This window comes from Rosa chinensis, chromosome 5 (assembly GCF_002994745.2).
Source record: "Rosa chinensis cultivar Old Blush chromosome 5, RchiOBHm-V2, whole genome shotgun sequence".
Classification (NCBI taxonomy): domain Eukaryota; kingdom Viridiplantae; phylum Streptophyta; class Magnoliopsida; order Rosales; family Rosaceae; genus Rosa; species Rosa chinensis.
The window spans coordinates 16,959,130-16,975,609 of record NC_037092.1 but is presented as its reverse complement, the minus strand read 5'-3'; the positions used below and the strand labels follow the sequence as shown (position 1 = coordinate 16,975,609).

At 37.3% G+C, this 16,480-nt stretch overlaps 3 protein-coding genes across 5 annotated transcripts; 2 read left to right on the top strand and 1 right to left on the bottom strand.

The window, feature by feature from the left end:
- The first annotated feature begins 7,568 nt into the window (after positions 1-7,568).
- On the top strand, positions 7,569-9,080 carry LOC112165955 (mediator of RNA polymerase II transcription subunit 22a). The gene is made up of 3 exons (XM_024302667.2): positions 7,569-7,785; positions 7,914-7,979; positions 8,606-9,080. The coding sequence occupies exons 1-3, from the start codon at positions 7,603-7,605 to the stop codon at positions 8,849-8,851; spliced, it is 495 nt and encodes a 164-aa protein (XP_024158435.1). The 5' UTR covers positions 7,569-7,602; the 3' UTR covers positions 8,852-9,080.
- Positions 9,081-9,575: 495 nt separating this feature from the next.
- Positions 9,576-11,637, bottom strand: LOC112166546 (UPF0678 fatty acid-binding protein-like protein At1g79260). The gene is made up of 4 exons (XM_024303420.2): positions 11,349-11,637; positions 11,120-11,260; positions 10,507-10,575; positions 9,576-9,848 (listed from the first exon to the last, which is right to left on the bottom strand). Exons 1-4 carry the CDS (start codon positions 11,505-11,507, stop codon positions 9,729-9,731), a joined length of 489 nt encoding a protein of 162 aa, XP_024159188.1. The 5' UTR covers positions 11,508-11,637; the 3' UTR covers positions 9,576-9,728.
- Positions 11,638-12,239: 602 nt separating this feature from the next.
- On the top strand, positions 12,240-15,819 carry LOC112168243 (serine/threonine-protein kinase AGC1-7). Of its 3 annotated transcripts, none has more exons than XM_024305364.2 (4): positions 12,240-12,771; positions 13,415-13,476; positions 13,567-14,279; positions 14,764-15,819. In XM_024305364.2, exons 2-4 carry the CDS (start codon positions 13,453-13,455, stop codon positions 15,635-15,637), a joined length of 1,611 nt encoding a protein of 536 aa, XP_024161132.1. In that variant the 5' UTR covers positions 12,240-12,771; positions 13,415-13,452; the 3' UTR covers positions 15,638-15,819. The 3 variants fall into 3 exon arrangements, with proteins under 3 accessions (XP_024161132.1, XP_040363407.1, XP_040363406.1); XM_040507473.1 differs by having other exon boundaries at positions 12,240-12,828; XM_040507472.1 differs by lacking the exon at positions 12,240-12,771 and adding an exon at positions 12,861-13,324.
- Positions 15,820-16,480: the final 661 nt, after the last annotated feature.

Here is a 16,480-nt window from a genome sequence, read left to right as displayed (position 1 = left end):
GTGCTCCAAAAAAAGGAGGGGGGCTTGGTTTACACCATCTCTCTACTCTGAACTCTACTGCATTGTTACGGTTTACATGGGAGGCTCTGACCTCTGATTCTTTTTGGGGTGTCTTTGCGAGAAGTCGTTTCAAGCTTTCTACTTGGCGTCTCAATTTTTCCTATTATAGCTCCACTATTTGGCATGGTTTTAAGTTAGCTTTGCCTATGGTTCACTATAATAGTCGCTGGGTTATTGGTGATGGTGCTTCAGTTTCTTTTTGGGCGGATAAATGGCTAAATGCACACATTTTGGATGCTTTGCAGGCCACTGTCATGGATAGTAGTTTGTTTACCATGGTGGTAGATTTGATTGTTAAGCAAGAGTGGTCACTACCCCAAAATTTCACTATTTATTTTCCAAATGTTGCAACTGAGATTGTTACTATGCCCATCCCAACTGAGCAGGTAAAGATGTTTTAATTTGGGAGCCTTCAGTCTCAAGTCGTCTTACTTTTTCAGATGGTTACAACCATATTTGGCAAAAATTTCCCATTTGTGCCTGGGCAAGTGTTATTTGGAATAAGTTCATCCCCCCACAGTACTCTCTTTTGGCTTGGCGGCTCTTGTATGATTGTCTTCCTACAGCAATTCAATTGCAACGCCATGGTATCCGATGGTTCCAGTTTGTCATTTATGTCTTTGTGCTTTTGAATCTTTAGAGCATTTATTCTTTAATTGTCCTTTTGCTCAAAGTGTTTGGCACTGGCTTGCAAGCGTTTTTGGTACTGTTCTCCCAACTCAAGTTTCAATCCAATTTTTCTAGGGTGTGATCATGGGCAAGTCTTTCTCCACTCAGTTATTTAATGTTTGGGTGGCTGCTATTCTTTTTGTTTTGATGGCTATTTCGAAGGCTCGGAACAAACTCTTGTTTGATAATAAGGCTCCCTCCTTTCGACAAGTTTCTTGTTCTGTTAAAGCTTGGATTATGCATGCAAGTCCTTATATTCCAGGTTATGCTATTGGTGTTGTTGATAGGCAATTGCTTTCTGCTTTAGGAGTTGCCCCTTTATCTCGTAAATGCCATGTGCCTCGTATGGTTATCTGGCATCCTCCTCCTTCTCCGTGGCTAAAATTAAATACAGACGGTTTGGCTAAGGGAAATCTGCGGCCTGCTGCTTGTGGTGGAGTGTTTAGAAGTGCTAGTGGTCTTTTTCAGGGTGGCTTCTGTCAAGCTTTGGGGGTTCAAACTTCTTTTTTTGCAGAGCTTCTTGCAGTAATCATTGGAATTGATATTGCTTTTAGAAGTGGCTGGTATCATCTCTGGCTGGAAAGTGATTCAATGGGTGTTCTTCAATGTATTTATTCTCCTCCATGGTCTTTGCGGACTCGTTGGCTTAATTGCTTGACCCAAATGCATGGTATGTTCGTGAGGGTAACATGGTTGCATATTCTATGGCAAATTTGGGTTTGAATTATTCTTCATTGCAGTGGTTTGCTTCCCCACCTCCTGTGATCTGGCTATCTTTGCATTATGATTCATTGGGTTATCCCTATCAGCGCGGTTAACGGGATTGTTTTTCATGGTCTTGGGTCATTGCATTCTTCTTTTTCAGGAGAGGTTTTGGTCTGGTCCCCCTCTCCCTTTACTGTATTTTCTTTTTCTTTTTTTTAATAATAATATTAAATGGAGGGACGGGCGGTGGGTTCCCGGGTGTAGTGGTCCTCTCCTCTTAAGAGAAGGGTAGGCGCCTTGCGCAATGACCGCTAACGAGGAACTGATATCACCTAATCCTCTATTAAAAATTTAATGTAAAAAAAAAAAAAAATTGCCTCCTCACTATTATTGTTTCCCAACACTTGCATCTTATAGGCTTGGGAAATTGGGATCCAAACTTAAGGGACGCATTACACCTCCTCCCTCATGTTTTCGCAATCCCTTAACACCATCAAAGCCTGAGAAGAGTGAACCATCAAACCTTGCCCCCATGCCCTCGAAGAGTAATGGTATGACACTTCTTTGTCCTCATAAAGATCCAAACACCACCTGGGTGGCATTGGAATGCTTTCAGGAGTTAAACCACTAGAGTCACAAACTCACAATAATGCACCATAATTATATCCAGCAAATCATCTTTGTACCAAACCAAAGTCGATCAGATGAAAGGGGTACAATACTCTACAATAGTAGTAAGAACAAGTTAATGTTTCCCGCTAGAGCAATCCAAAACACACAAGCAGAACAATGCCCTGTGCTAAATTGGGTTTTAATTTATTGTTTTTGAAATGAGAAGTTTTAAATACACACCCCTAATTATTTAATACACACTCCATACTTAATACACCACCCGTTTAATTTCTCATTCAAATATTTTACTAAATATACAATCCAAAGTACCTAAAATACCCTTAATCTAAAAAATCATGAAATATCTAACTTTTTGACTATATTAAGGTTACTATTTAATATGATTAGTATATTCTAGTATATTGACTTTTTATAAATGACCATATTGATTACTTGTGTTGAGAAATTCATAAAGATTTATTATTGTTCCCTTTAAATGGATGCATATAAATAGGTTTTGTATTATTTGAGCTCTCATCCACCAAACACCATGTTAATCAAGTATAAAATTATGAGTTGAACATTAAACCAAAACTATAGCAGTAGTTTCTCTATAGTGGCGGAACTAAAAAGTTGTCATTAGAGGGGCCAAATAAATTAACAATTACAAAGTTTTTTCACCTTTGATGTTTTATATTAAAAAATAAGTTGATTAATCATGGGAGTAAAGTGATATGTTTTAAAAAATGGGAGTAAAGTGATATGTTTTAAAAATATTTAATGCCATTGATTTTGAAATTCTAAATATTATGGTTTCTAACCTCATTTTTATTTAAGGAAAAATTAAACTAGATAGTTTCTAACTTTATTCTTGTATTAAATTGGGAGGCTATGTATAGAAATTTGTTGTGTTTATCTAACTATTTATACATAAATAGAATAATATAAGGAAAATATGACCTTTTTCTTCTTCTTCTAATGCATAGATGTCTGTTTTGGTCATTTAACTTACCTACAAAATCTAATTTGAAATATAAAATAATAGGGATGTGTATTAAGTGATTAGGGGTGTGTATTTAAAATTTCTCTTTTGAAATGGGTAAAAAAATAAAAAATAGTACCTAAACTATGCCTCTATTTATCGATAATATCTGATCTTTCACTTTTGTCACAACCAATGCCTGAACTATTTGAGTTCTTTTGAAGCAGTACCTAAGACCACATTTGGTCACCAATCTAGTCAAAAATGACAAGTGAGGAGTACATGTCTTATTTATCAAGGTTAAAGATAACAATTTGCACTAGTCGTTCACTGTATCATGACCCAATCCACTATATTCTTTTCTCAATCTTTAATCTATGAAGAAAAACATGTGCCTAATAAATGAGACACATGTGCCTCACATGCCATTTTTGGCCGGAGTAGCGAGCAAATGTGGCAAAAAAATAAAGTTTAGGTACCTTCGATAATATAAATGTATATTTTAGGTAGTATTTGTAATTTTTTCTCTTTTAAAATTATATTACTTACTCAAAATTTCAAAATATTTTTAGGATCTTATCTAAATAGATTTTACGATTTATCTCTCCAGTTTTGAGTTATCAACGCTCAGAAGCTAAAAACCGTCTCTATATTGGAAACGTGTTGTGGTTAACTAGAGGCTGACCCCGTACACTCAAACATGACGCGTCTAAGAAACATAAGATTTCCAAAGATCAAACATCCAATCAGTTTGTTAGTTGTTGTGTGTACTCGTAGTCCCTTGGCTCACAAGCACGAACCATACATATATATCTTCCAAGCATCATAGTCCCCATCTATGCGTGACAGCATCATCTAATTCGAAGTTTACGCGTACTTGATATTAAATGGTTTGTTTCTTGGAAATACAATTGGAGTGGGTTAAAATTATATAACGAGATTACGAGTCTGCCGACAATCTGGATTTTATCCATCATGGTTTAGTGACATGCTCGCATATGCAAGACTTCATAACAGTACTATTGGGTGGATTTGAAATGAAGGTAGTCAAGGTACATAACTACTTGGAAGATAAGATATTACCAGAACACCATAAGGAGGATATTGAGTTCTTTAAAGCTCGTCTAACACTGTTTTACAGAAGAATCTAAGAAAGTGATTTTGTTGAAAGCACATTAATTGTTAATTACAAAACAATCATAGGTGCTTAAGATCCGGTTGGAGATAGCTTAACGTAAATTATAAGCAGCTGTAATTTTAAGCATATAGAAACTGTCTCTTACCAACTTTTAAACAATAGCTTAATGATATAACTTTTAAAATAATAAACTGTTTAATTAAATTTTATCAAATATTTTTTACTATTTAACTTATATTAACCAGTTTTTTAATTTTTTATTTTGAAGGGATAGGTTAAGCAGTTTTTTACTTAACATAAGTTATGCCAAATTGGGTCTAAGTAGGTGCGAGCTAGTGTTTTCCCATAAGCACTAAAACAGTATTAGGTATAGGATTCAGAAATCCTTGTAACTAACTTGAATTCGATAGCGCTAGAAACAATGGCAAACCAGTCTCTCACATAGTAGTAGTGCACTACACTTTCAAGTACAACTAAAACAAATATTGTCATTAGTCTAGAGCTTAATTATTTATTGGTCCCTTTCATTTCCCTCATATATAATACCTTTAAGGCTCTAAATCTGGTAATGACTGGTGTGCACTTCATAATGTTGAAAAGGAAAAGGTCAATCTTTGCTAATCTTGGAAGAGACAACCCAACTCTGAGACTGAGCATGCAAACAATTATATATCAGTGGGGGAAGTCAATGGTTTATGCCCAAATACACAGAACATATCTGAAGATACATGTAAGCGAATCCCACCGAAGGAGAAGAATACATGTGATCGAGCTGTTCATCATTGAAATTTTTACATTCTATGTACCAAACATAAAAACAAAACCAAGATTTGGGGGGTGTTTTATTAGTTGCAGAAGCAATCAATATCAAGGATGAAAGGGAATGTGGTCGGTAATAGTTGTATAATCACCGTTTTATGTGGGAGTTGCTACTTGCATGAACAAAGGTAGGATTTGGAAACAGCTAAGCTTAGCTAAGGTTAGACATTGATAGTGATGGTGAGAAGGGCGGTTAGTACCCTGCAATCCTGCCATGTTATGTGGAGATTTTGACCTCTTCCATTCATCCCCCCATTGTGTGGTGAGGAGGCATCATAAGAAATGAGTGCTTCACAGTCCACACTATTATTTTTCGCACTAGTTGTTTGACCTTAAATTTATATAAAATCATTTGGATAATCAGACTCTTAATAATCAATCATCGATGATGTTTTTGTCCATCTTTGTTAAATTGGAGCATATGTAGAGCAGTTACCTGATTCTCAGGGGTAATATCACACCTAATCAAAGTCACGATATTTATATAGTTCGTAAAAAAAATGCTTAATTTTTGTATTCGTTGCTTGAAAATCTCCATGGTGATCTTGAAAACAAAGTCAAAACCCATCTTGATACTTCCCTCACCTACCATTAAACCCGAACCACTGTAATGGCCTGCAAATTCTTATATTGACGCACCTAGTTATAGATAATTCATGTCAAACCTTCATTTCTCACCCAAAAGCGTGGACTTGAATTTTTTTTTTTTGCCAAGATTTCAAGTTTTTTTTTTTGAATAGAAGTTTATTGTATTAGTAATCAAGTCATGAAAACATGCCAGAGTCTTACAGAATTTACATAAGAAGATCTAGAAAATCGATCTAAGCCAAACTAAACTCATTAAAGTCTAATGAGAAGCTCGCATGACGCAAGTCTAACTAAGCAAGAATAACCTCGCTTCCTAAGGAAAAAATTATTCATCTAGTCTAATTTTCTGACACGCAATTGTGGTACAAATCACAATTAGAAACATCTTAGAAAAACTTATAGAGTTTACCCCTACCTAAACAAGACTTGCATCCAATTGTCTAGTAGCAGAACTTAAAATCTAGCAGCTAACAACCTCGGCAACAGGTTGGTTTTCATGCTTTTCTTTGAAATCTGCTGACTCGAATTGAGCCTAGGCTTAAAGGCCCAAGCCAAACCCAAGCTATAGAACTAGAAGTCTAGATCCTTTGCCTGGCCATCACTGCCGCCGGTCGGCCCTTCCACACACCATTTATTTGTCAATCAGCAAAATACCAGCACCAGACGGATATGGTTCCTCCGATCTGCTTGTTGACCTTGATGTCTCGTTGACCACAATCCTCACAAGTCTTGGCATTCAACCGGACAAACAAATCTGGCCTCTTACCTGCCTCGTGACCTTAACTAGAAAAACTGTCCTCTGAACGGCAATTGTCTCCCAACCCGAGACCAGACCTCTGATTAGTAAGAACCACAAAACAAGAGAAGAGGAAGCCTGACGACAAGTGTCGCTCGGCCCGACTGGAGCAAATCGGAAAAAACTGCCAACAAGGTTTGAGAAAACCCCTTGCCACACCCACGATCACAGTAGAGATCCCTCCCTACGTCGCTGTCGTCCACGATCGCCGCCTTGCCTAAAGAAAAGACGCCGCCGCCAGTCGAAACCTAGGTTTCGAAAACCAAGGTCGCTTCGAGAAGCTCGGAGATGCCTTTAGGAAAAAACTTCCTTGAAACAAGATTTCATGTTCTTATTTTCTCACCAAAATTTTTCCATTCTCAAATGATGATTTTTAAGCACTTCTTAAACTGACAAAATTTTAAAATCACGACTCTTTTTTACAGTTTTTCAAAGTAAAGAAACAACAAAATTCATAAACAAAAAAAAAATTGTTTGAACTTTTGGTGTTTTGTCAATTTGAACACATTTTAAAAATTATGCTACATGGATGGTGAGTTTATAGTGTAGGATAATTTCAAGAAAACATAATATTAACAAAGTTTAGCATGTTTCGGCATGCGATTGCATGCTACGAGTGCCCCATGGCACCTTCCAACGTCACAAACCATGTCAGGCCCTATTTCTATTCAAATTTTCATGTTCATTAATCTCACAATTAGTAAAGCATATTTTTTAGAGAATGTGTTCCAAACTTCCAATCGACAGAATAAAAAAATCTCATTTGACAAACTTTGGGTCCAATCTATATTTAAGTGTTCCACAAGTTCTGACACATTCTAAAAATCACCCTACAAATTCTAAACTCATTGCACATGTAAATTTCAAAAGACATACAATATAAAGCCGACAACGTAACCTCGTAGCGGGTCAAAACATGTCAATCCATCCATGTCAGTCCTTATTTTGATTCAAATTCCTTCCATGGCACGAACTAACTATCTAGCTCCAATTTACAAAACTTGAAAATATCGATCCTTTTTTTTTTGTTCTTCACAAAATGCTCTTAACCAATGCCCATTACAGATACGTTGTACAAAAGCCCACTTAATTTTGGGCACAAGATTATGATTGACTGGGCCCAGATTCATTGAAAGACACATAATTTGTAAAGCCCATTTTAAAGTTCTGCCCGTCCCTATTTCTCGTATTGTATATGCGGGCGGTGATAGTACAGACAAAAGAAAGGGAAGAATGAACAGAGGGGGAGGAGGAGGAAGCGGAGCAGGAGCCGGAGGTGGGTCCGGCGCCGGGAGTGGGCCCACATCGGCGGCGGCGTTGGCGGCAGCTAAGAAGCAGAAGAAGTGGCTGGAGAGTGTGGAAACAGACATCGCCAACATCGTCGACCATTTCAGCTACCTCGTCAACGTATCCAGGGTCTGTTCTTTTCTCTCTAAATTGAATAAAATTATGTAGATAATTTTTCTTATTAAATAGAATGGAAGTGTTTCATTGACGTTTAGGCGATGTGGGTGTGACGATTTTTGGTTTTTTTTTTTTTATAGGTGAATGAGCCACCTGTTAGGAACTCTCAAGAAGCTTTCATGATGGAGATGCGTGCTGCTAGAATGGTCGGACCCTAATCCCTGCTTTTGCTTCTTTGCTTTTGTCTCTCTGTGTGTGAGGAAGTAGAAGAAGTATTGTACAACTTAACACTTCAAGTGCACTGATTTGTGTTTCGAAATTTTACAACTTAGTAATGTTGTTATGATGATAATCTGAGGTCTCTCTGGGTGTCAAATTCCGCTTGACATTTGTTTTGCTGAGGTAATGAATGAAGTACAATGCTTGCTAGCTGTTGATGTCTGTGAAGAATGCTTAATTTTCACAGTTTTAAAGAACCCATGTAACAAAAACACATTTTCTTGTCAATGAGTAATTTTTGGTATCTTATCTTGGTACAATCAAAACGGTACATAAGGGTTATTGAGTTAAGGACTATACTTTTGAAACAGGGTTCTTTATTTATGCTTTCAAATCTACAATGGGGTAGGTTTAGATTAAGCATTATGGGTTTAGGTTTTAGCATTATGAGTGGTAAAATGATTGTAGTTTTGAGAACATATTGGGTTTAGGCTTTTCCAGTCTCATCAAGATGAGTGCAAGCTTGGTTCTGAGCTTCTTTTGTCTATAGTATTTTCCCCTGTTGCTTACTTGTTCTTTGATCAGTTACAATACATATCTATCTTGACCACAGGTTCAGGCATCTGATTCTCTACTTAAGTTGGTGTCAGACTTGAAGCAGACTGCACTCTTTTCTGGATTTGCATCCCTTAATGACCATGTAGAGGAAAGAATGGCAGAGTTTGACAAGCAGGCCGAGAAGACTGACCGCATGTTAGCTAGAATTGGAGAGGAGGCAGCTGCCAGCCTCAAGGAGCTTGAAGCCCATTATTATTCTTCTTCAGTACCACATGCACATGAAAACTACTTGCAGCAGTGAGCTGACATTTAAAGAAGTTAACTGTGTATGGTGCTTCGTTTCTTGAATCATGACACTGCTCATGTAAACATAGGCAGAAACATTGTGTTGCTGCACACTTGTTTAGTTCTAGTCACCAACTTTTGAACTCTTTTAAGACTTGGGATAGATTACTTGCTAAGCTACGCAGCTAATTGTAAGTTTCTAAATGCATAATTATGTAAGTATATTTTACATGCTTTGGTGTTAATCCTGATACATGCTTTACCCGAGTATAAAATTAGAGGGAATTCATCTGCTTTAGATAGGTACCTAAACGCTACTAAAGCAGCCATTCCCAAGCATGCTTTGATTACTTTTTAAAATGAGGCTTCTAAGGTTGAAGTTATAAAGTTTCGGTACAAGTTGTTGCAGAACAACTGCAATAATGTTAATGTTCTGAGCAAATGGAAGACTGGGAATCCATAAGCTAAGTAAGCTCATTCGTGCAATTCTGAAGTTAACTAGACTGACTTGATTCACCATGTTTGGTTTGGAAGAAATAGTTGAATTCTTTGGTCTAAACAGAAAAGCAAATACAGCATGTTATTGGAGGAATTGAGGAACTGCGCTTCAATAATCATAAATTTGATTTTTATGCTGAAGTTAGCAAATTGTTGAAAACCAAAGCTCAAATTAGTCAGGTGAATCCAAAGCATGTACTATGTTAGTTGCCTGCCGCTGTTGATACCACTAACACAATAAAGAAATGAAACTGTTCTTCATTATTTGAACCTTTGGTATCCACTTTGGTCCTTGATACAATCTGGGGGAAATGTAGCTGCAGCAAGAGCAATGATCTATGACTACAAATTTTGACGCTAACTTGTAAATTTCACTTTATCTAATACATATTGCTTCAGACTCTCTTGAGCGAGGCTTTTAGATGTGGTTGAAGACTGTTGAGATTTGTAGCCATCTGAACTTCATAAGACAGTTCTCCGTCAACCAACCTAAAAACTCTGGTTATCTCTTTTACCTACACCAGAAGCAAAAAAGAAACTATTAAATATTCAAGAGTCGTTTTAGGACAGAAAATCAACTGTCTTAACCAAAACAATCAAGGTTACCACCAGAGATATTCTTCAAAAGTAATCCATATTTCTTAGCAATTTACCAGTGTAGACATTTACCAACAAAAGATACTACGATTTCACAAATCTCTAATGCTAAATTAGAATTACTGCAGCAGTAACCAATTCTATGAGTACCCTTCGGTTTTCTGTTTTCTTACTTTTTTATATTTTGCTTTCTTATTGTTGTCCCTCCAGTTCCTTCTTTTCTTGCATCACAGTAGCAAACTCATCGTCAACACTTTTTTCCGGGAGTTCCATAATATTGTCTCTGTTCTTTTTTGATTAAACAAAACTATCAACTATCTTTCAATTAATTTTCTCAGCATCTGTGGTACGTGATTTTAGAAGCATAATACTTTTCCAAAAACCTCAAATGTCCCAATACAATCCATACTTTATTCATCTCTAAAGTAGCCATATCCTATGAGCACATTCTTACCAGCAATTAAAATTTTCAATTTATCTCATCCCAAACCCTCAAATGCATATCATCCTATTGCTACTAAATAATGCAGAAATTATTGTAAGGCTATTGCATTATTATTGTTAAGCTTATATTACCTTTGATGCATTTCCCACTAGCTCAGTTTGAAGGTTTATCACTTGTTCTTCTGCATTGTACGTCCCTTTCTAAAGGAATCAAAACATAACAATAATATCAGCATATCAAATCAAGTAAAGAAATCAACGACACCAGAAGTTGGAGATAAAATGCAAGATACGCAATTTGATCTTATAAGGATATAACTAAATACTTAAAATTGTGTCACAAAACCCAATGTATGAACTGCATATTCCACATTAAGTAGATTCTATAGTTTCCCGAATGAAAAGTAAAAGAAAGTAATATTATAAGATACTATTCCTCAAAACTCCTTGGTAACAAAAAGTTTTAGAACTCCATACTATACCTTTTTTTTTTTTTCTTTCCTGATGAAGCTTACTAGTTACTACCAGAATAACAAGATGAAATGAGCAGTGATGCAATGAACACTGATGAGAAAGGTGGGTTGAAAAGCTAACAGTTGGAGCAAACAAGGCAATCCATTGTACCTGATTAATATGCATAGTTGCATACACTATTCTACATGAGGAATCAAAAAGGTCAAATCTTTATTTTTTTCACACAAAAAAAAAGAAGGTCAAATCTTTATTTGATTAAATCTGTTCCTACCTGAACTTCAACAAGACCAGTGCTTTGAGCGATGACAACCTCGATGGTCCCATCAGGCTTGGGCCGCCAAAAGCCACTCTCAGCGTGCATAGGCTCGCCGGAGTTCAATTTCCAAGTCTTCTGAGTGTAAGCTATCACCGGCTTCTCTCATTTTCAACAAAAACAATAACAAACTCAGAGAAACCAATGAAGCAATAACGACCCATTTGGCAAAAAGAGATAAGAGTACCTTGCCGGAGTGAGAGAAATGGAGTTGTTCGCCGTATGAGAAGGAGTTGATGGTGGGGAAGCCGCCTTCGCCTTGGCCTTTCCATGAACCCAGAAGGTAAGACAGTGGCGCAATCGCCGGGTGGACCGCCGGCGATGGTTTAGTGCCGTCATCCGCCATGCTCTTCTCTCCCTATTTCTCTGCCGCGCGCTTTGAAACTCTCGTCTTCGTGTTTTGTCTTGGCTCTGCTGCTCCTTGCTCACCTCAACACTACTGGTCGTTATCTTTCTGTTTTCAGTAAGGCCTTCAATTTCAAAGTGATTTTGTCATTTTTTTTTAATCGAATATAAATAAACAACAATATATTATTTAAACTTAGTTAAGCACACCGAGACTAATAGTACCATCTTGTGATAAATCTAGGATGTTATGTATTTTTGGAACTCTATATAAGTAAATACAACTCGTTACAAAGTCTGTTTTGAGCTCGCTTTATCTGCGTTACCCAACACTCACGCTTAGAACACTTGATGTTGCTGGATCAAATAAGAATCGAAGAAAACCCACAACGGATTTCTACCGCCGCTCTCTGCTCAAATTCAAGGATTTTTAACTTCGTTTTCTATTGTAACTTGTGAACATTACTTTGTTGGTTTGACACTACGGCAAGTACAAAAAAGTTATTGTGTATAGGGTAAAAAATTACATTCCATGTTGAGATTAGATGCAATCTCAGTCTCTGATTGTGTCATATTTAATAGAAGTTTGACATTTTGATAATTAAAACTCATTAAGGTGCATTTAATTTAATTATTCTCAAGTCAATAAAAATTGTGGTTTGTGGTGTCCTCTCCTGATTGGCGAATGAGATGCTAGCTCAACCGATTGCAAGGCTGGAGAGTAGTGCTGGGCACAGAGGAATAGCAGAGTCAGCCCGACCACGATTTCACAGAGGATTAAGCGCCCAACCATTCCTCTTAGCGACGACCATTTCCCTCCTTTCTCTCTCTCCCTTTCATCTGAAGTTAGAAAGAAAAAAAACCCCAAACCCAACACAACACACACCCCTCTTCTTAATCCCCCCCATATTTAAATTTACTCTCTTCTCTCATTTATAAAATGGAAAATCAAAAATTGGGTTTTCCTAATTCTAGTTTTGTTTTGCTCCACAATTTTCTCCTAATTCCCATCACTCCTCCGCCTGATTATGGGTTTGTGTGGTGGTCCACTCAAGAACCAGCTCATTCTCAATACCCAATTCCCATTTCTCTTGTGACCCTTCTTTCTTTTAATTTTCTTTCAAGAAAGATTTTAGTTTTCTCCCTGTGATCAATGCTTGGAAACCCAACAATCCATTCATATAGTAATAACCTTTTTCATAAACACAGATTGACAAGGAGAAGATCACATCTTTATTGGTCTTGATTGCTGCATTGGACTTCTGGTTGGTCCTGCATTCCCTCCAATCTTTTTCTTGTTCTTGTGTTTGGTTTGATTCTTGGTTAGTTTACTTTTCTTGTGAATATGACAAGTTCAAGGTTTATTTGTTTATTCATTTGTTTTGTGTGTGTTTTACTCATTATTTATGTCTTTAAAGAATGTCTCTACTAGTTGACAATTAAGAATATTCGAAGGTCAATCATTCTCGATTTGAACATTGACTTTGTGTGTTGTTTTTGTCTACTACGCCAATACGTGCCCACCGCGTACTGATTTTGATGTTGATCCTGAGATAAGTATACACACAATCCGTGTTAATGACCCTAAATAAGTAGATTATAATGGGGTGCAACAAGACTGACTTGTTGTTTTAATGATGATTATTCGGTTTTATTTGGAGCTACAAAGATATGATTATCTGATATGACCATAACCAAGGAATTTGGTCTCCTTGGTCATGTTAAGGGTGTGTTTGAGTCATTAGAGGGCTGAACTTAATCATCGCAGCTTCAACTCAGATGTTGATTCTAAGAATTTGCAAATCTCATTAGGCCACACTAAGAGCTTTTACGTTCTAAAGATCAATGTTTTATTCCGCATTATTTTGTGTTAGAAGTACTGATGGATTTTCATGATGATATGATCAGGAATTTCTTTTAAGGGGTATTCTTTTGTTACCTCATTAATGTCTTCAAATCCAGGATCTGATGTAAGTGTTTCATATACTCTTGTTTATGATTGTTTGTTCTTGGAAGGTCTTAATCTGTGAGTCTTAGAACTATTTCTATTTCTAATGCAGTCAGAAGAAATACCATCTGGACGACAGATGATGGTATCTAATGGCCGGAGTGGTACCAATTCCTCCAATAGCAAGGATTATGACCCCAAAAAAGTGGATAGCGTAGAAAAATCTAGTGGTAGTTCAACTCAGGATCCAAGTTCAAAACAAATGGACCTTGGTAGTAAGACTATAGCTGAATCAACCACCACCAGTAGTCGTCCTTCTCCAAGCCCAATGCTACCTGCAAAATCTGAATTTCTAACCAATTCTATCCCCAGCCCTGGCCAACGAAGTCGCAATAACTCTCGTTCTGATAGCTTAGACAGTATCACCGCACCCATAAGGCCTCATACTGGTGGTGACATTCGGTGGGATGCAATCAACATGGTCTCTAAAGGTTCCCAACTCAATCTCAGCCATTTCCGGCTTCTCAAGCGCCTAGGCTATGGAGACATCGGTAGCGTTTATCTGGTAGAACTCCGAGGAACAAGTGCATTTTTTGCCATGAAAGTCATGGACAAGGCATCTCTTGCTAGTAGAAACAAGCTATTGCGAGCACAAACAGAAAGAGAGATACTCGGACTTCTTGACCACCCATTCTTGCCCACTCTCTATTCTTACTTCGAGACTGACAAGTTCTATTGCTTGGTCATGGAGTATTGTAGTGGAGGTAATCTACATTCCCTGCGACAGAAGCAACCTAACAAGCATTTTACAGAGGAAGCTGCACGGTTAGTAACTCTCCAGTTTTTCTGATTTCTTAAGTTTTAGACATGCTTGAACTGAATATTATCTGATATTTGATGTTTAATATTAAATTTCCTAACTGTCATAATCCATTTATGATGGATTGGAGTCACTGATTCGATGACTTTAATTCACTGTTTGAAGCTGTACTGTTAGTACCTTTCCAGCCTTTGCATTGCATTGTAAATAACATAGATGTCATAAGCGGAATTTTTGTTAAATGCATGTGCTACTTTATCAAAAGTTGGATACCTTATGTACCTTATAAGAGCTTGTTGATGGTATTTAGTCCTTCTTTTCTATCATTCCCTTTCTTATGTAAAAATAATGAGGTCATTTCTTCACCATGGATAATGATAGTTCTTTTCTAATTCCTTTTGCATATTAAGTTGAGCCGTTGAGGTCATTGTACCAATATTTGACCTTTAGATTGGGGCAAGGCATTTCTAATGTTTTATCCTGTGGCAGGTTTTATGCATCACAGGTTTTGTTAGCGCTCGAGTATCTGCATATGCTTGGAATCGTGTACAGGGATTTAAAACCAGAAAATGTTCTAGTAAGAGATGAGGGCCATATCATGCTCTCTGACTTTGATCTATCACTCCGCTGTTCTGTGAATCCTACACTAGTCAAGTCTTCATCTGTCCATGTAAGCAATGGTGGTGGTGGTGGTGGTGGTTCTGGGGGAATTTTGGAGGAGGAGTATGCTGTCCAGGGTTGTATGCAGCCATCCAATTTCTTTCCACGCATTTTACCTTCCAAGAAGAGCCGCAAATCTAAATCAGATTTTGGCCTTTCTGCTAATAACTCCCTCCCGGAACTGATGGCAGAGCCTACAAATGTGCGCTCCATGTCATTTGTCGGAACACATGAATATCTAGCCCCAGAGATTATCCGCGGAGAGGGCCATGGTAGTGCAGTGGACTGGTGGACGTTTGGCATCTTCTTATATGAGCTCTTACATGGAACAACCCCGTTCAAGGGCCACGGAAATCGTGCCACACTTTTTAACGTCGTAGGTCAGCCTCTGAAGTTCCCAGAAACTCCACAAGTAAGTCCTGTTGCACGTAATCTCATTCGAGGGCTCTTGATCAAAGAACCAAATAAGCGAATTGCATACAAAAGGGGTGCCACAGAAATAAAACAACACCCATTTTTTGAGGGAGTGAACTGGGCTCTAGTGAGATGTGCCATGCCCCCTCATGTGCCTGAACCCGTAGACTTTTCACAATATGTTAGCAAGGAGGCAAGCGCTCCTGACAAAAAGATGCCAGACGAGGGGGGTAATAAAAAGGACAGTAACCCTAATGATTCTTCTTATGTAGATTTTGAGTACTTTTAGCACTCATTTTGGGTGTCAGTTTTCTTGTGGAAAGTTACACTGTACAAAGAGCAAAAAGAGCTGCAACCCAGTAAAATATATACTATATGTTGAGGGTTTCATGATGCAGACTTTTGTTTACAGGATATTATTGATCTGTTTCCAGGCAAAGGGGGCAATAAAAGATGCTTATGCTGGATGCACTTTTTTTTTTTTTTTTGAGTCATTCTTTTTATGTATATAGTTTTGTACTGTGTAGGCTTGTATTGAAGTCTTTGTGAATATGTACTGTGTCTGGTGCGGTGGTATAGTCAAATGATTCTATATGTTTAGTTCAACTAGTTCCGAATTTCATGTTAATAATGTATTTCTCAACCTCATTACCTCAAGGTTGAATTGGTTCCTAGCTTGTATTTTTCCTCGGTCAGATGAAAAGTTAATGAAAAAACATATGTCTACTGATGTGAGCTGTTGTGAGAGTCAACTTGTGTACAAACTCTTATTTCGACGATTAATGATAATGAATATTAGTATACCATTAAAAACAAACGAAGTTGCTCATAAACTAGGTAATTTATCAATAGAGATGCTTTGTTGGAGTTGCTCATCAAGTATTCGTTCAACTATTTCATTCAGAAATCGTCAATATTTAACCATTTTTAAACGATTATTGCATGCTTTAGAAAAAAATTCTAATCGTACTCCATTAAAGTCAGAAATGATTCAGGTATGAGCATTGTGGCTATTGCTAGACTCTTTGTACATGCACACTTGACTCTAAATATGGAAGCAGAGACGTGTAGAGTGGGTCTTCTTCTTGGTATTCACCGAAGTTGGTCAGAAATTGATATTGAAAGTGACTCA